This window comes from Citrus sinensis, chromosome 1 (assembly GCF_022201045.2).
Source record: "Citrus sinensis cultivar Valencia sweet orange chromosome 1, DVS_A1.0, whole genome shotgun sequence".
Classification (NCBI taxonomy): domain Eukaryota; kingdom Viridiplantae; phylum Streptophyta; class Magnoliopsida; order Sapindales; family Rutaceae; genus Citrus; species Citrus sinensis.
This window is the reverse complement of record NC_068556.1, coordinates 23,233,132-23,247,920: the sequence shown is the minus strand read 5'-3', so window position 1 is coordinate 23,247,920 and position 14,789 is coordinate 23,233,132. Positions and strand designations below refer to the sequence as shown.

The 14,789-nt window shown below is 32.4% G+C and overlaps 2 protein-coding genes across 2 annotated transcripts; one reads left to right on the top strand and one right to left on the bottom strand.

Annotated features, from left to right (window-relative positions):
• Nucleotides 1-2,148: 2,148 nt before the first annotated feature.
• On the bottom strand, nt 2,149-2,904 carry LOC107178387 (serine/threonine receptor-like kinase NFP). The gene has a single exon (XM_015533516.2). The coding sequence runs from the start codon at nt 2,902-2,904 to the stop codon at nt 2,149-2,151; it is 756 nt and encodes a 251-aa protein (XP_015389002.2).
• Nucleotides 2,905-6,141: 3,237 nt separating this feature from the next.
• LOC102609435 (bidirectional sugar transporter SWEET17) lies at nt 6,142-9,490 on the top strand. The gene is made up of 6 exons (XM_006488989.4): nt 6,142-6,319; nt 6,448-6,484; nt 6,623-6,836; nt 6,975-7,136; nt 8,011-8,130; nt 9,010-9,490. Exons 1-6 carry the CDS (start codon nt 6,286-6,288, stop codon nt 9,145-9,147), a joined length of 705 nt encoding a protein of 234 aa, XP_006489052.1. The 5' UTR covers nt 6,142-6,285; the 3' UTR covers nt 9,148-9,490.
• Nucleotides 9,491-14,789: the final 5,299 nt, after the last annotated feature.

Genomic DNA, 14,789 nt, shown 5'->3' with positions numbered 1-14,789 from the left:
CGGGTTACCCAATAACCCGCTTAATATCTATATATTAAACAAAAGTTACATCAAATATTTACACTTTATCATACATATGTATGCACATACATACATACATCCATCCATCCATCCATACATACATACATACATAATTTATCAATATTATAAAATATACATATCTACTAAAATATTACACACACTATTGAGGTTTTAATTATATATATGTAAATAATATTATATATCAATATTATAAAATATACATGTCTACCAATATTTTATACATTTACACTATTAAAGCTCTAAATGTATTTAAAATTTTATAAATAAAATATTATGTCTATATTCATCCTTTTAAAGAATAAAAAAAATCATCTCTAATATTTGAGTTTTGATGACAAGAATCAGCAAATTATTTTAAAATAAAAAATATAATCGGGTCATTAATCGGGTAAATGAGTCAAGAATTTTAACCCTAACCCGACACGGAAAAAAATCGTGTCGACCCGAATCCGACCCATTTAATAATCGTGTTAAATTCGACGACCCATACCCATTTATTGGTGTCGTGTTCGTGTCGAGTAATCAGGTCGTGTCAAATTTTGTCAGCTCTAGTTGCAACATATCATAACCTTTTGTCCTTTTTTGCAGTTTAATTATCTGACAGTCCCTCATATTTTTGTAAAATTAAAAAAAAGGACTAAAATTTTATATTTTTACATATAAGTCCCAATTAGGATAAAATGACATTCGAAGAGAATAAGCACCTAATTAATTACTATAAAGAAATACGACCTTTTGTGACGGCTTATTACCATCACAAAAGGCCGATTGCAACGGACACAACCGTGGAATACAAAACATCATGGTAGAAATCTTTTACGTTGGTTTATTATTGTTTGCCAAAAAAAAAAAGTCACTTGCATTTAGAAGAGCACGTAAAAACTAATAAACTTATTATTTTATCACTTTTAATTTAGAATAAAATATTATTACATAGATTCGCACACCTAAAAATTTAAAACAAAAAACACAGATGATTCTTAAGAAACATAAAGTTTATAAGCTTTTGAATTATTTTTAAAAAAAATTTAACTAACTTCCTTTTATATTATTTTTTTTCTTTGTTTTTCTATATGAATTAATTAGGCCACTTTTAGAAATTCAAAATTTCTCTTATAAAATTTAAGGCAATGTTGGTATTTTATATAGAAACTAATAAATTGTGGGTACAGATAAAGTAACATGTTAACTAATAATGAAAATGAAATGAATGATGATACATGTACAAATTCTTGTATAAACTTATTTTGTACAAACTGATGTAGTATTAATTTATTGATTGAATAAAAATACAAAATAATGAAAATAAATCATGTGGACCAAGAGATATTTAATTCAACTAATTTTATCATGCCACATCAGTTTGTATAAGATAGGTTTGTACAAAAATTTGTGACTATATCATCACTCAAAAGAAGTATGATAATAAATTTGTGATAATAAAATAATGAAGTGTTACAGCCTAAAATGTTTTTTATTCATAAATTGTGTTAATAATTCATATATTTAATATATATTTGATAAATTTATTCTATATTAAATGTACATTACATGTCAAAAAAAATTATTTACATGATGTTACATCATTGCTCTTACAATGTTACTCATTTTTATAGTCAAAATAAGTTAATGGATCAAATTTATAAAATTTAAAACAATACGACTCATATGTGTAAATATTTTAAATCTTTTGAAATTTATGATTTTATAATAAACAATAGGAACTGCAATGTTAATAACTAATTCGACAAATCTCTTAGCCTTTGAATAACTTTCATATGTGTCCAACTTTATTTAGGTATAGACTGTAATGAATTCATTGAATGATTTGCTTTATTTATTAACTGCGAACTAAATTTATTTAATCATAAGCTAACTTGTATTTATATCTTCTGTAAATTCACATGATAATCACATAAATACATATAATATGATTAAATAAATTTTAATCAAAATATTTATACAATTAAAAATATTTTAAATATTTTATTAATCAGAAAATAAATTAATATGTTTAAAAGAGCAAATAATCCCAACACCCGCAACCAAAACCAACACCAACGAGGCCCCACAAATTCCCAACCCAATTGACAAACCTGTAATGACTCATTTTCTTTCAGTCTTTCGAGAAGGTGGTGCGGAGGAAGGAGCAACAGCAGGCTGTTTTAGTTCTGGAAGCCGAGCGACGGGGACAAATAGGGTATCAAATGGCCGAATGTTATTGCCATTAACATCAATTATAGCCTGTGTTTCAATTCCAAACCTTGAAGCAACCGATGACAAGTTTTCAGAAGGCTGCAGCACATAAGAGACAAGATAATTCACTCTGTTTCGCAACTGAGTCTGATCAGGACACTTGCAAAAGACCGGAAAGATAAAAACATCACCGACTTCAAGTTTGGTAGGGACAAAAGCAGGGTTCACAACCTCAACAGACTGATAGGTTGTGAGATTCTGGTACTTGTTAGTGGATACAGAGTAAAAGGTGTCACCAGACTTGAGCGTGTATGAGAGGTTGGCAAAAGAGATGGTGTGAGAAGGGTTTAAAGTATTGCAAGAGCATGTTATGGGGACAAAGAGAGGCTGGTTTTGGATGAGAGGAGATGATGGGGAGGATATATTGCTGGGTTCTGATATCATGCGGCGGCTCACTGAGAAAAGATCAGCTATGGAAGCCAGGTCAAGGAAGTCAGGAGCCGAGGCTCGGTAGAAAGCATAGGTTCGGCATGGATAGGTGGTCTGGTTGGCCGAGCAGGTGTAGCCTGTGGTGCTTGGTTGGGCTTGTGATTGATGACAGCTGAAGAGAAAGAAGAAGAAGAAGAACAGAAAAGAGAAGGAAAGGCACTGGGATTTGTTTCTCATGTTGGTTTTAGCCTTCTACTTTCAGGGCAGATCTGTACAATATTTAAGAACGGAAAATGAAATTGAACGCTGTCTCTAGTCAATGTCGTAGGCAAGACACCTCTGTGTTTCAATCTTGACTTCTCTAATTCAAGAAGTAACTTCAGTTTCAACTGTTTTGAGTCAACTTGATTGAAGAACGCACAAAGCCACGCCAGCTCCTGGTTTTATAATTTCTTATTGACATTTTGATATTCACCACTAGCAAGTTTCATTATTATGATTTTGTTGGATAATTGGATATGATCCTTTTCTAATACTGTCACCCATAAGTAACTTCAGTTTCATACATAAGCACATCGATAAGTATCAAGCAAACATATAACATAAACAGACTATACGGAGGTGAGCTTAAAGATGATATGAGCCTGGTGAAATTCCTGCTATCTATGGAATTTATAACGACTTTTCTAACACTCGTGTTGATTACAGAGGCAAGCAAGAAGGGAAGGCACTTTTGAATTGTGAGTTGTCGTGTGGGAAATGACGCCGAAAAGATACAGATATTTTTTTCACAACAAAGAGAGTTCAAACTTCATTAACTACACCGACGGGCCTTCGGTCTAATAGGCGAAGTCTTACACTTATAATATTGAGTGTAAGGTTTCGAGCCTCTAAGAGTATTATGGGGGTTAGTTTCAGTTCTTCTTCAATTATCAACTAATTGAGTGGAGACAATTTCTTTTTTACAAAATGTGAGTGGAGTAGGCACCCTTCGAATATTAGAGAGAGTTTAAAGTATATGTGTAAGTGCTTCAGTGGGTTAATGTTTAACAATTTATGTATAACAGAATTAAAAAAAAAAACTTCATTAACTACCTCACATCATACAGCACTCACATTAAAGAACCAAACTTGGTTAATGAACGGTTCTGTATGAAATTAAATTTTGTATTACATGGTCAAGGGGTCATAATTTATGCAAACAAGAATTAAGAATATCAAACAATGATGTCACTATGCAGTGACTTTTTTTTTTCTCTTTTTTAAAAGGTAAGGGGGGTGGGTAAGTCAAAAGGGAAAAACTATTTATCCTGAATTTTGATCCCGAATTTGTGCTTCGAAAGTTAAATCGTACCGGTTGATTTGGTTTCATTTGCTTTCCACTTTCCCTTACCAAACCAAACGGTGTGTTTTGGCTTTCGGGGCACAAATTCGGAGCCAAAATTCAGGTAAATAGCAGCACTCAAGTCGAAATACTCTTAGACTGTGAAGAGTACATGCCGTGATGTCCCTTTCGCTTGATCTTTCCTTTTTCCATTATTGTTGCCAAAATGGCAAAGTAATTTGTTTGAATGAGTGTAAAGAGAGATTTGAGATTTCACCGTATTGTAATCAAATAATTCCATCAAAAAGGAATTTGGTTATGTTCACTACATGCTCTACAGTTTCTGTCGCACAGTACAAGTTCATAAATATAACGAATTTTTTTTAGTAAATTTAAAATAAAAAAATGTGACAAATAATAAAAGAAATTTATATCCATTGTAAGGTATTATTTGTGAAACTGATAAAAAGGAGTAAGAATTAAGTCATTATGTGAAAAATTGAAGATGTTAGATAAAATTAATAATAAAGAACGGTATATCGCCACTTTGCCACCCATGAGTTTCATAAGTCCTTCAAAAATAGATCGACTCCTGGCTCTTGATATATATATATATATATTAAAAAAACAAAAAGGAAGACGGGATGAGTTTAAAGAATTTGCAAGTTGTTAAATAATAATGTGTCGTGTGCATCACGTGGTTGAGGAGAGGACAATCGAGAGGCCTGAGGGAGGGACCCCAACTTTCGATGTGCCCTCCCCAAAAAAACCAATTATATTACTTTGTTGTCATGATTTCTTGAGTTTTAATTTACTTTTACTACTTTTTTTTTTATAATTTAACATTAATATGTATATTACAATTAAAAAATAGATATATATTTAATAATGAAAATTTTATTAGAGACTACTTTAGATTAAGATTATGTTTGATTGAGAGGTATCATAACTTTTAAGGTATTGTAAAAAAAAAAGTTAGAACTATAAAATAAATAAAAAATGTATAGTATATATGACTTTTAAATAATAATTTTGATAAAAATAATAATAATGTTATAAGTTTTTCATTATGAAAAAGTAAGATATCCACTTAGCTTCTAAGTTATAATTGCAAATGTTTACTAAAACAATGAAATACTTTTGTGCTGTAACTTTTAAGCGATATACAGTTGTCCGTCCACAAAACCAAACAAGATCTAAAGTTTGGTATGACACAATCTATATTTCTACTCTTCTGGTTAGTGTGAAGATATAGTTTCCTCTACTCAATTATATAATGAAGAACAAAATGTGTGAGTCCCAGTCCCAACATATGCTGCCTTTGAATTTTAACTTCTTTTTATTTTTTGCTATTTAATTTACTTGAATCTACGTGTGATGTTGTAAAGATGAGGATGATTCATTTAAATTGAAAGGGGATTTTAGTTACAATGACCATGCAGTTGTTGGAGATGTGATTGTATCATTTGTAAGTTGCTACAATCAAATTATATGTATGGGTAGACGCACAACACCAACTTCAGCTAGAACTTTGAAAATGGGGTTTCACAAGTTTTATTTCTCTATTTGTAAATGTGTTTAGGTTAAAAAATTCCGAGTTCGAACATTGCACTTTATAAAATACTGATTTAAGTAATTAAATGATGTGTTTGGTTATTACAATTAACATTGTGGTGCTACAAATATATACTATTAATTGGATTGTTTTAAACAGTATTATATTGCTCAAATCAGTGCTTTTTGAAGTGGATAAAGACTCAAAATTAAGTAAAATTTATAAATTTAATGAGAAAATTAATCATTTGTTAATAATTCAGTAGTACACTCTCGCCTGTAAAATTATGTGATATTTTTCTATGCTTTCAAACTTCAATGGGAAGATAGAGACTAGAGGTAAGAAGAATTGTATCAGCAAACTGTCAAGAAATATCATTGATACGGATTCTTCATATAAAAAAAAAAAAAAAGAAATTGTTTATTGAGCACATGCCAAATTCCAAAAGCTTTTCTGGCAGCATAATGGCCTCCACTACTTTTTTGCCGAGTAAAATTAAATTAAAATCTCTCAAGCACAGGCGAAAGCAAAATGGAATAAAGGCCCAACATAAAATATCAGTTATATTCACTTGGCATTTTATTAAAATTAATTATCGAGGGCTATATACAACCACTCAAAAGTCAAAAGAAAACTTGTTATTCTCTCTCTCTCTCTCTCTCTCTGCTTAATTTTCATCAAGCTTTCTTGATATACAAATTAATCTAAAGACCATTTTTTCTTTTCTCTTCTTCTAACCATGAAGGATTTGAGTTTTTATGTTGGAGTAATAGGTGAGTGTGTGTGTGTGTGTATTTCTATCTTTATATATGCAATTTTTAGCAAATTAAACATCAAACATAGAAAACATTGCCATATATACATTTGCATGCTTTATAAGTTTTTTGTTTTCTTGTTGCAGGCAGCATAATCTCAGTGCTCATGTTTCTTGCTCCAGTGTAAGTCTTTGATCATATCGACCAAATCCCATCTCTTTTATCTGCACTATATCTAATTAATTGCATATTTAATTTATAAAGATATATTACTGCATCACAATTAATTAGTTTTTATATATGAAAATTGCATACGAGCAGTAGAACATTTTGGAGAATCATAAAGCATCGATCGACTGAGGAATTTCAGAGCCTCCCCTATATCTGCACTTTGTTAAATTCATCTCTGTGGACTTATTACGGAATCACAAGACCTGGAAGCTATCTTGTCGCCACTGTAAATGGCTTTGGCATTTTAGTTGAAGCTGTTTATGTAACCTTATTTTTCATATATGCTCCAACAAAAGCAATGAGGGTAACTTTTTCTTTTCTTTTTTCTTTTCTAATATACACTCACTACTTGTTAATTGTTTCATTTATCATATATAAAAATCATTCTCACGAGCTAAGAAAATATTACCCACGCCATGCGTGCATTTTGGAATAATTGCAGGCTAAAACTGCGATTATTTTCGGCATACTGGATGTGGGATTTTTAGGAGCAGCAATTGCAGCGACTCGTTTGGCATTAGAAGGAGAAGCTCGCATTGATGCCATAGGGTTTATGTGTGCCGGCCTCAATATTATTATGTATGCATCGCCTCTATCCGCCATGGTAATTAATTATCTGCTTAATTCCTAATCTAAAATTTGCTCTTAATTAATTAGTTTTTCTTGGTTAATTAATTTCTCACAGGATAAGATCTACAATATTATTGTTCTTGTTAATTTCTTTTGCTTTTTTCTTCCAAAACAAGAAGCCTTTCTATATTCGGTATTCTCATGCCGTAACCAGATCACTAATTATATATTTCTCTATAAGCTACAGATACTCTTCTTCATCTTCTTCATCTTCTTCATCTTCTTCATCTTTCCTAATAAATAATAATTTATAGAGTTAAGAGTCAAAACTCTCCATGCATTCTTTAATGCGAACTTGTCATGACAACTCTTCATCTACTCTTCTTCTTCCTCCTAATAAAATAATAATGTATGTCTTTAATATAACAAGGCATGGAAGTGATTAATGACGTGATTGATGGCGTTAATCACTTCCCAGATCCTCTCACTTGTGTATTCAACTTCAAAATATCTAATGACGCATATAAATATATATAAATGGTTAAGATTTAATTATTTGGCACATTACGGCAAGACCCCTGTCTTCATTAATAGGGTGGCAAAATCTGACCTTTAAAAATGTATTGAAAAAAGAAAGAAAGAAAGAAAAAGAAAGGTGGCAAAATCTAAACCATACTCGCCATGGCAACATATTTCAAGATAGCTAGCCACCGACATTGGTTGGGCCGTTGAGGGGCATGGGGATCGAGTGGCCCTCAGCTAAGCCGTCAGATTTTTCTTACATTATTATTATTATTATTATTATTATTTGTTCTGTTTGGTCATTCAATATGTTTTTTTTTTCTTTTCCTTTTTAATGACATAATAATAATACTGCATATAATTGCTGGTTCATGTTTGATCCACAGAAAACAGTGGTGACAACAAAGAGTGTGGAGTTCATGCCATTCATGCTCTCATTCTTCTTTTTCTTGAACGGTGGAATCTGGGCTTTCTATGCTTTGCTTGTTCGTGATATTTTCCTTGGTGTAAGTGCTTTTTCTTTTTCCTTTTTTTTTAAAAAAATCCTCATCTCTTTTACATTTTTCTTTATTTGCATAATCATGTAACACATATAATTATGTAGCAACCGTTGGATGAAAAATTAACGATTGTGGAAATATAAAATAATAAAATTATATTATTTCTACAACCGTTGAATTTTTATCAAAAAATTACTATATAATCATATATGTTACATGATCATGTAATATAACAAAAGTCTTATTTTTAATATTATTAGTTTGATTGAAAGGGGCTCACACTCCGGTTGAAAAACCCTAAGCAGACAGTACTGGATTAAATGGCTAGGGCAAGTAGGTCCATTTTAGTCGTATCACCTAGTGGCATTAAGGTCCAAACAAAATTATTGAGTGTCCACATTAATGGCTAATGCTGCCCCCTTCCATCTTCGTTCTATGCTATCTTTCTCAAACATATCAACACGTTCTGCCAATGTCAAATTTTTAGAGAGTTTTGGGTACCACACGGTGTGTACAAATTTATTGGTTGATGTACATTGAAAAATTCAACTAGTGCAAGAGAACCGCCCAAAATTTTCCTCAATTGCGATGCTTCCTCCATTATTTTTGAATAATTGATTCCTAATTTTTTGGCCCACAATTTTCCGCTTCATAAGTTAATTATTTATGAACCCGATTGTAGTCGAAAATGAAAACCTTTCTTGGTTCAACCCATGCCAGCTTATTATTATTTCCTACTTCATAGCCATGCCAATGTTCATAAGCTTACAGAGATTCAATATTCTGTTAGGAAGATAATCTTATATTGGCTGGAAATAATGATTGGGTTAATTATATAAGTACTTTTGGTTAATTTTGTGGTTCATTATCTATATATATATATAGGTACCAAATGGGACGGGATTTTTGCTGGGAACAGCTCAGTTGGTGCTCTATGCAATCTACAGAAATGCAAAGCCATCAAAGAATGCTGCGAATTCAATGGAAGAAGGAGCACAACACGAACCGCTAATTATCTCTTGAAGGGCAAAGATAAAACTCTAGAACTTAAGTCGTTCGTTCTTCATTTTCTTCAATTTTCATACTCTCTTACGCAAACGATAGGGAGGTGATATAATACAATCGATCATAGATATAGCTTGTGTGTAATTATTCAATCACCGTTCGCTTGTTGTTTTGAGCTTGTTCATTAAAGGGGTTGGAGTATGTGATTGTATTCGTAGCGTATTGTAATTGTTAAGAAGCCAGCCGGTTGCATTTTGTGTAATGTTTTTTCCAGTGTTGAAACTTCAAGGTTTCGTTTTTAAAATTGTAGAGCTATATAAATTTTATTTTATTATTTATTATTAATATTTTTTTTTGAGAATATAGAGATATATAAATTAAAGCTTCATTCATTTGTTATTCATCCGTCTTATTGGTTACATACACCATCAATCTCAAATTAAATAATTAATCCATCTTATGATTCGTAATTTGCATGCCGCGGCCTGCATCAACGTGAGAGAGTACAAATTGAGATTTGAGGCTTAAAATTATCCTAAACCCAATTTCAAGGCCTCGATTATCCTCTTCGAAAACGCCAAATAAGAATACGATTATCCTTTTTGGGCCGATGCAGTAAATAACTTGGGTTGATTGAAGTTAGCCCAATAGAGATTTGAGTCCCTTGATGTAAAAGGCATAAGAACAGGCAATGAGTGAGACTATTCGCACTCCTGTGAATCCCTCTTGAAACCCACCCCCCCCCCCCCCCCCCACCCGGGGGGAATTAAGTCTATTAAGAGTATTTAAATAATATAAAATTATTTTAACACTTTCAAAATGACAAAAATACCCTCAGTCAAAACTTATACGTGTATGTCCAATTTTTCAGCTTTTATTTATTTATTTTTATCATTGTTAAACCCATACCGGCGTGTTTTTTTTTTTTTTTTGTTTCCTCTTTTTCAGAGCCACATATTGTTTTGGACTCTGAGTTTCAGCCACCGGGGGTAATGGAGCTTCAGTATCATTCCCCAGCTAAATTTTTTTATTTTGTTTTGAGCATCATTGGCATGATTCGGGTGTAGTGGCAGCCATGTGCGTGGTTTGTGGACTATTGAAGTCGTATCGGTTTTGACGTGGCAGCAGTGGTGGTGGCTTGGCTTGGTTGTGGTCGACTCGGTGGAGAACGTGGTAGACGGTGACGGCATGGTGGTTTGTTGAGCGTCCAGCAGCGGCTGGGAGCCATAAATGCCGATCATGTTGTTGGGTGCAGTTCGGGCGCGAGACATAAATTTTTTGTTTTTGGGTTTGGGGTTTAATTAGAAATGGTCTTTTTAATGTAATTTTGTTAAAAGTAGTTCCACTCAAAGCGAATCCATGAACTGTGAAACATAAAGCACACAAATTGAATCTCTAGGGCGGGCCCAAAGTTGTGGGGCCGGGCCTTGATGCCTCTAATCTTTTCCCTGAAAGTATTATAAGTTATTAATACTTAGGGATGGCAAAAATCCCCACGGGGACGGGTACCCTCGGGGATTTTCCCCATTCGGGGAGGGTACGAGGATAATTTTATACCCAATTTTTTTTTCGGGGAGGGGACGGGGAAAATTTTTTACCCAATTTTTTATTCGGGGAGGGGACGGGGATGAGGTGGAATCCCCATCCCCTACCCATTTCCCCATTTTAATTTTTAATTTTATTTTTATTTTTAAAATTACTAATAAATAAATAACAAAATTATAAATATTGTTAAAAATAATAAATATCAAAATAGTTGTATGTTGGGAAAGTGGTCACCCTTTGCCGGGAATTAGTTGAAGATTATTAATTGAAGTTTTCACCAACTGTTTATTGCTTTGATTATACTGGTAGTAGTTCTTCTACTAGATCTACAGGGGATTCTTATAAGAAAGCAACCAAATGGATGATAGGTTTTGATGATTATGTAAACAATGGAGATTGTGCAGTTGTTGCAGATGAATTAGATTCATATTTGGATGAGAAAGTTATACCTCGAATGGAAGATTTTAATATTTTGAGTTGGTGGAAGACAAATGCTAATAGGTATCCTACATTAGCTCGAATTGCTAGAGATATTTTGGCAATTCCAATTACAACAGTTGCTTCTGAATCAGCTTTTAACACTAGTGGTAGAGTTGTGAGCCCATACCATAACAGACTTCATCCAAGCACATTGGAGGCCTTAATGTGCTGTCAAAGTTGGTTACGAGCTTACAATAGCGGTATGAGTTTATTTTAATATGATTAATTTAAAATCGAAAATAAAAAAAATGTATTAGACTATTAGTTATTCGGGGACCGGGGACCCTCGGGGATCCCCTGTTATTATTCGGGGAGGGGATGGGGATTCTCTCAACCAATTCTGACGGGGACGGGGAGGGGACGGGGACATATGTAAAATATCGGGGATGGGTATGGGGAGATTGGTCCCCTCCCCTCCCCTCCCCATTGCCATCCCTATTAATACTAGTCGAACCCCACCGCAATAAAAGTATTCGAGACTCTTAAAATATGTTTGAAATCAAGATTTGTGAAAAAAGAAAAAAAGATAAAGATAAAAATTAGTGTCAATTTATAAGAACATTTTCAATTAACCATTTTTCTTATTTTTGGTAGTTCAAAAAACAGAGTATCAAAATCAACGATCAATGTGTTCAGTATCCAATCCACGAGTTTTTGAAACGATAATAAGTGGCCTACTACTGTAAATTAGGCTAAATTGAGGCTGTTTCTGCAAATTTTCCCAATAAAAACCCCTGCGTCAAAGTAAAAATACAAAAAACAAAAAACAAAAATTGCACAAACAGACCTCATGCTGCAAAAAAGCATTTGGATGGGTTTCTCAGAATATCTGAGCCGTCGCATTTGATCATGAAACAACAAAGCATGATAGGGACGGGAGGAGAAAAATCAACGGCCGTGATATACTGTGGAAAATGGTAGATGCATCTGATGTTGACAGGGGATCAACTAAAATCTAATGGAGGGGGGCACATCGCAGTCACAGTGTATTCCTCTCCAATCATGTGGTGTTACGTTGCAGTAAACATTCACGAAGAACTGGACCCCACCACAAGTTCCATTAAATAACGAAAAATTCCCACGTAGCCCCGCCCCCACGGACGTCGCATGGGACAAAAGCTTTGACTATCACTGTGTTTTTTTCTGATCCAACGGTGGATATTGCAAGATAAGACAGCATATTGTCACGGGTGTTACGACCCCGTGCGGCCCTCCCCACTCTCATATCGCAAGAGTAAGATTATTTGGGGCTTATTAGAAGAATGGCTCCAGTTACCAACCAATATGCAGGGTTTGGCCTAATCCCTTCTTCTTCAACGTTAAATTCTTGACTAGCAATAAGCTTCCTGAACTCAATTGCACCTTGAAGTAAGTCTCCCACAATCAGCACAACTATAGTCAATACTAACATATAAGCGCATAATTGGGCATCACGATTGCGGTCCGTGCATTATGCTTAATACTATCTATCAATCGCTAATGTTTTCTCCTTAATTTAGGAAAGCCTATTGTTTATTAAACAAATGGATTTTTATATAGGTACAAAAATAAATAAAAAAAGATCAAGAGATTTTTGATAAAAAGAAAAATTTCCCATAATTCTTAAATCATTGGGTGGTTATTGTTTTCTTTAAATATAAATAATTCTAAATTTAACTAAAATTTGAATAAATCTATATGTAAAAATCACAATCATATGTTTTTTTTTTTTAGTTCAATCTCGGACTACCTCTCGGTAATTGATTATCTTCAGATAGTTTCTTTTAATTTTTAAAAAAACCTTGTCTTTTGAATAAAAATAAGAATAACTTAAGGCTTTTTAAAATAAGGGGGCAATTTGAAAATGTTTAATTCAAAAAGGGGTAATTTAAAATTTATCTTTTTCTATATTAAAACTTGAAAACATTATTTTTACAAATTAAAACTTGCAATTTAATTGGCAATGAAAAGATAAGGTTTTGTTAAAGTAAAAAACTATAGTTTTTTTTTTGGGAAATTAATAATATATAGATTTAGATTAGCGATAAGTCCAGTATTTTAGCTTAATTGTAGTTGGGTATTTTTAATAAAATTTTGATCGTCAAATTAAAGAAAAACAAACAAATTCCAGACTGCTAAACGAGTCAAAACAATTTTGTTAATGTGGTTTCATTTTCAAACCCACATGTGATCAATTATTTAAATTAAGGTTAGTTTTTAAATTTTAGCTCATTTATTTTTTTTTAGACATTTCAATTTATTCTCTTCTGAATCAACATTTAACATCCTGAGGAGAAGATTTTCGATCGAGGATCGATCAGTCTATTTGAGAAAACTCCATATGTATTTGCCCCCCCAAAAAAAAAAAAGAAATATTTTTAAGTACAATAAACAAGAAAATACTATTTATTACACCCACAATAATCTTGTAATCCACGAAAAACATGAAACGATTAAATTCTTCAAATGGCAGTAACGTGATTATATAAAATAACTTTGTGGAGCTCTCTGGAGGAGAGACGGAGAGAATGTCAAGAACAAGGAACGATATATCAAATATGATATAAGAACTATTTTGGCTAAAATTCTTGTGGAGCTGCTTGAAAAATGCAAAAAGCCATCAAATAAATATAACTGTAAATTGTCGTGTTTTTCTTATTTGTTTCAAAAATTTCTTTCATAATTGATAGCAACGGCAGATAAAGATGAAAGACGGTGAGATGAGATGAGTGAGGTTCAGTCAACACAACATCATCAGCGGCGGGGACCTCACTCAACCATTATAGGCAAACAAGTGCAGCAGTCACGGCTCCACAAACACTCCGCAATCATAAAAAAACTCAAATTATTTGCACACCATTTTTCTTCCTTTCTTTCTTTTTTCTCACTGGACAAAATAATCAAATATCTTTTGAATTGATTGAATATGCTGTTAAAATTTGATTGATGTAACTACGGGGTTGTTAGAACGTCTACAAGTAATATCGATCGTAATTTTTTTTATTACTGATAGTAATTTTATTATAAACTTCTCATTGTTGTATAGCACGTGTAAATTAATATGCAAGTTGTAAATACAATGATAAAATTAATTATTTGAAATAATGAAGGATTTTAACATAAACATGTCCTATAATAAAAAACTTACAGAATTGTAGATATTTAAAGACTTATTTTTTTCCTTAGCACAAATGTTCTTACATTTTAAAATATAGATTTGACCTACATTACACATCATTATTTATATTAGAACGTAATATCGATCGTAATTTTTTTTTTGTTATTGGTAGTAATTTTATTATTAGGCTTCTCAATGTTGTCTAGCACGTGTAAATTAATATGCAAGTTGTAAATACAATGATAAAATTAATTAGTTGAAATAATGACGGATTTTAACATAAACATTTCCTATAATAAAATAGGTACAGAATTGTAGATATTTAACGACTCTTTTTGTTTTTTCCTTAGCACAAACGTTCTTACATTTTAAAGCATAGATTTGACCTACATTACACATCATTATTTACCACCTTGACATTGTTGGTTAGCAGCTAAACGCTGTTATTTAGTGCCTATAGATTATATGATTTAGTCGCTAATTAGTACCATCTTTTCTTGTTTTAACACCTTTACAATATTGTTTAACCGGTCAAGAA

Excerpts from the sequence above, each read along its gene's own strand:
- LOC107178387 (XM_015533516.2), bottom strand. The coding sequence starts at position 2,904 with ATGAGAAACAAATCCCAGTGCCTTTCCTTCTCTTTTCTGTTCTTCTTC.
- LOC102609435 (XM_006488989.4), top strand. The coding sequence starts at position 6,286 with ATGAAGGATTTGAGTTTTTATGTTGGAGTAATAG. Across the intron at positions 6,320-6,447 it reads TTTTTATGTTGGAGTAATAG|GCAGCATAATCTCAGTGCTC; the intron begins GTGAGTGTGTGT and ends TTCTTGTTGCAG. Across the intron at positions 6,837-6,974 it reads CTCCAACAAAAGCAATGAGG|GCTAAAACTGCGATTATTTT; the intron begins GTAACTTTTTCT and ends GAATAATTGCAG.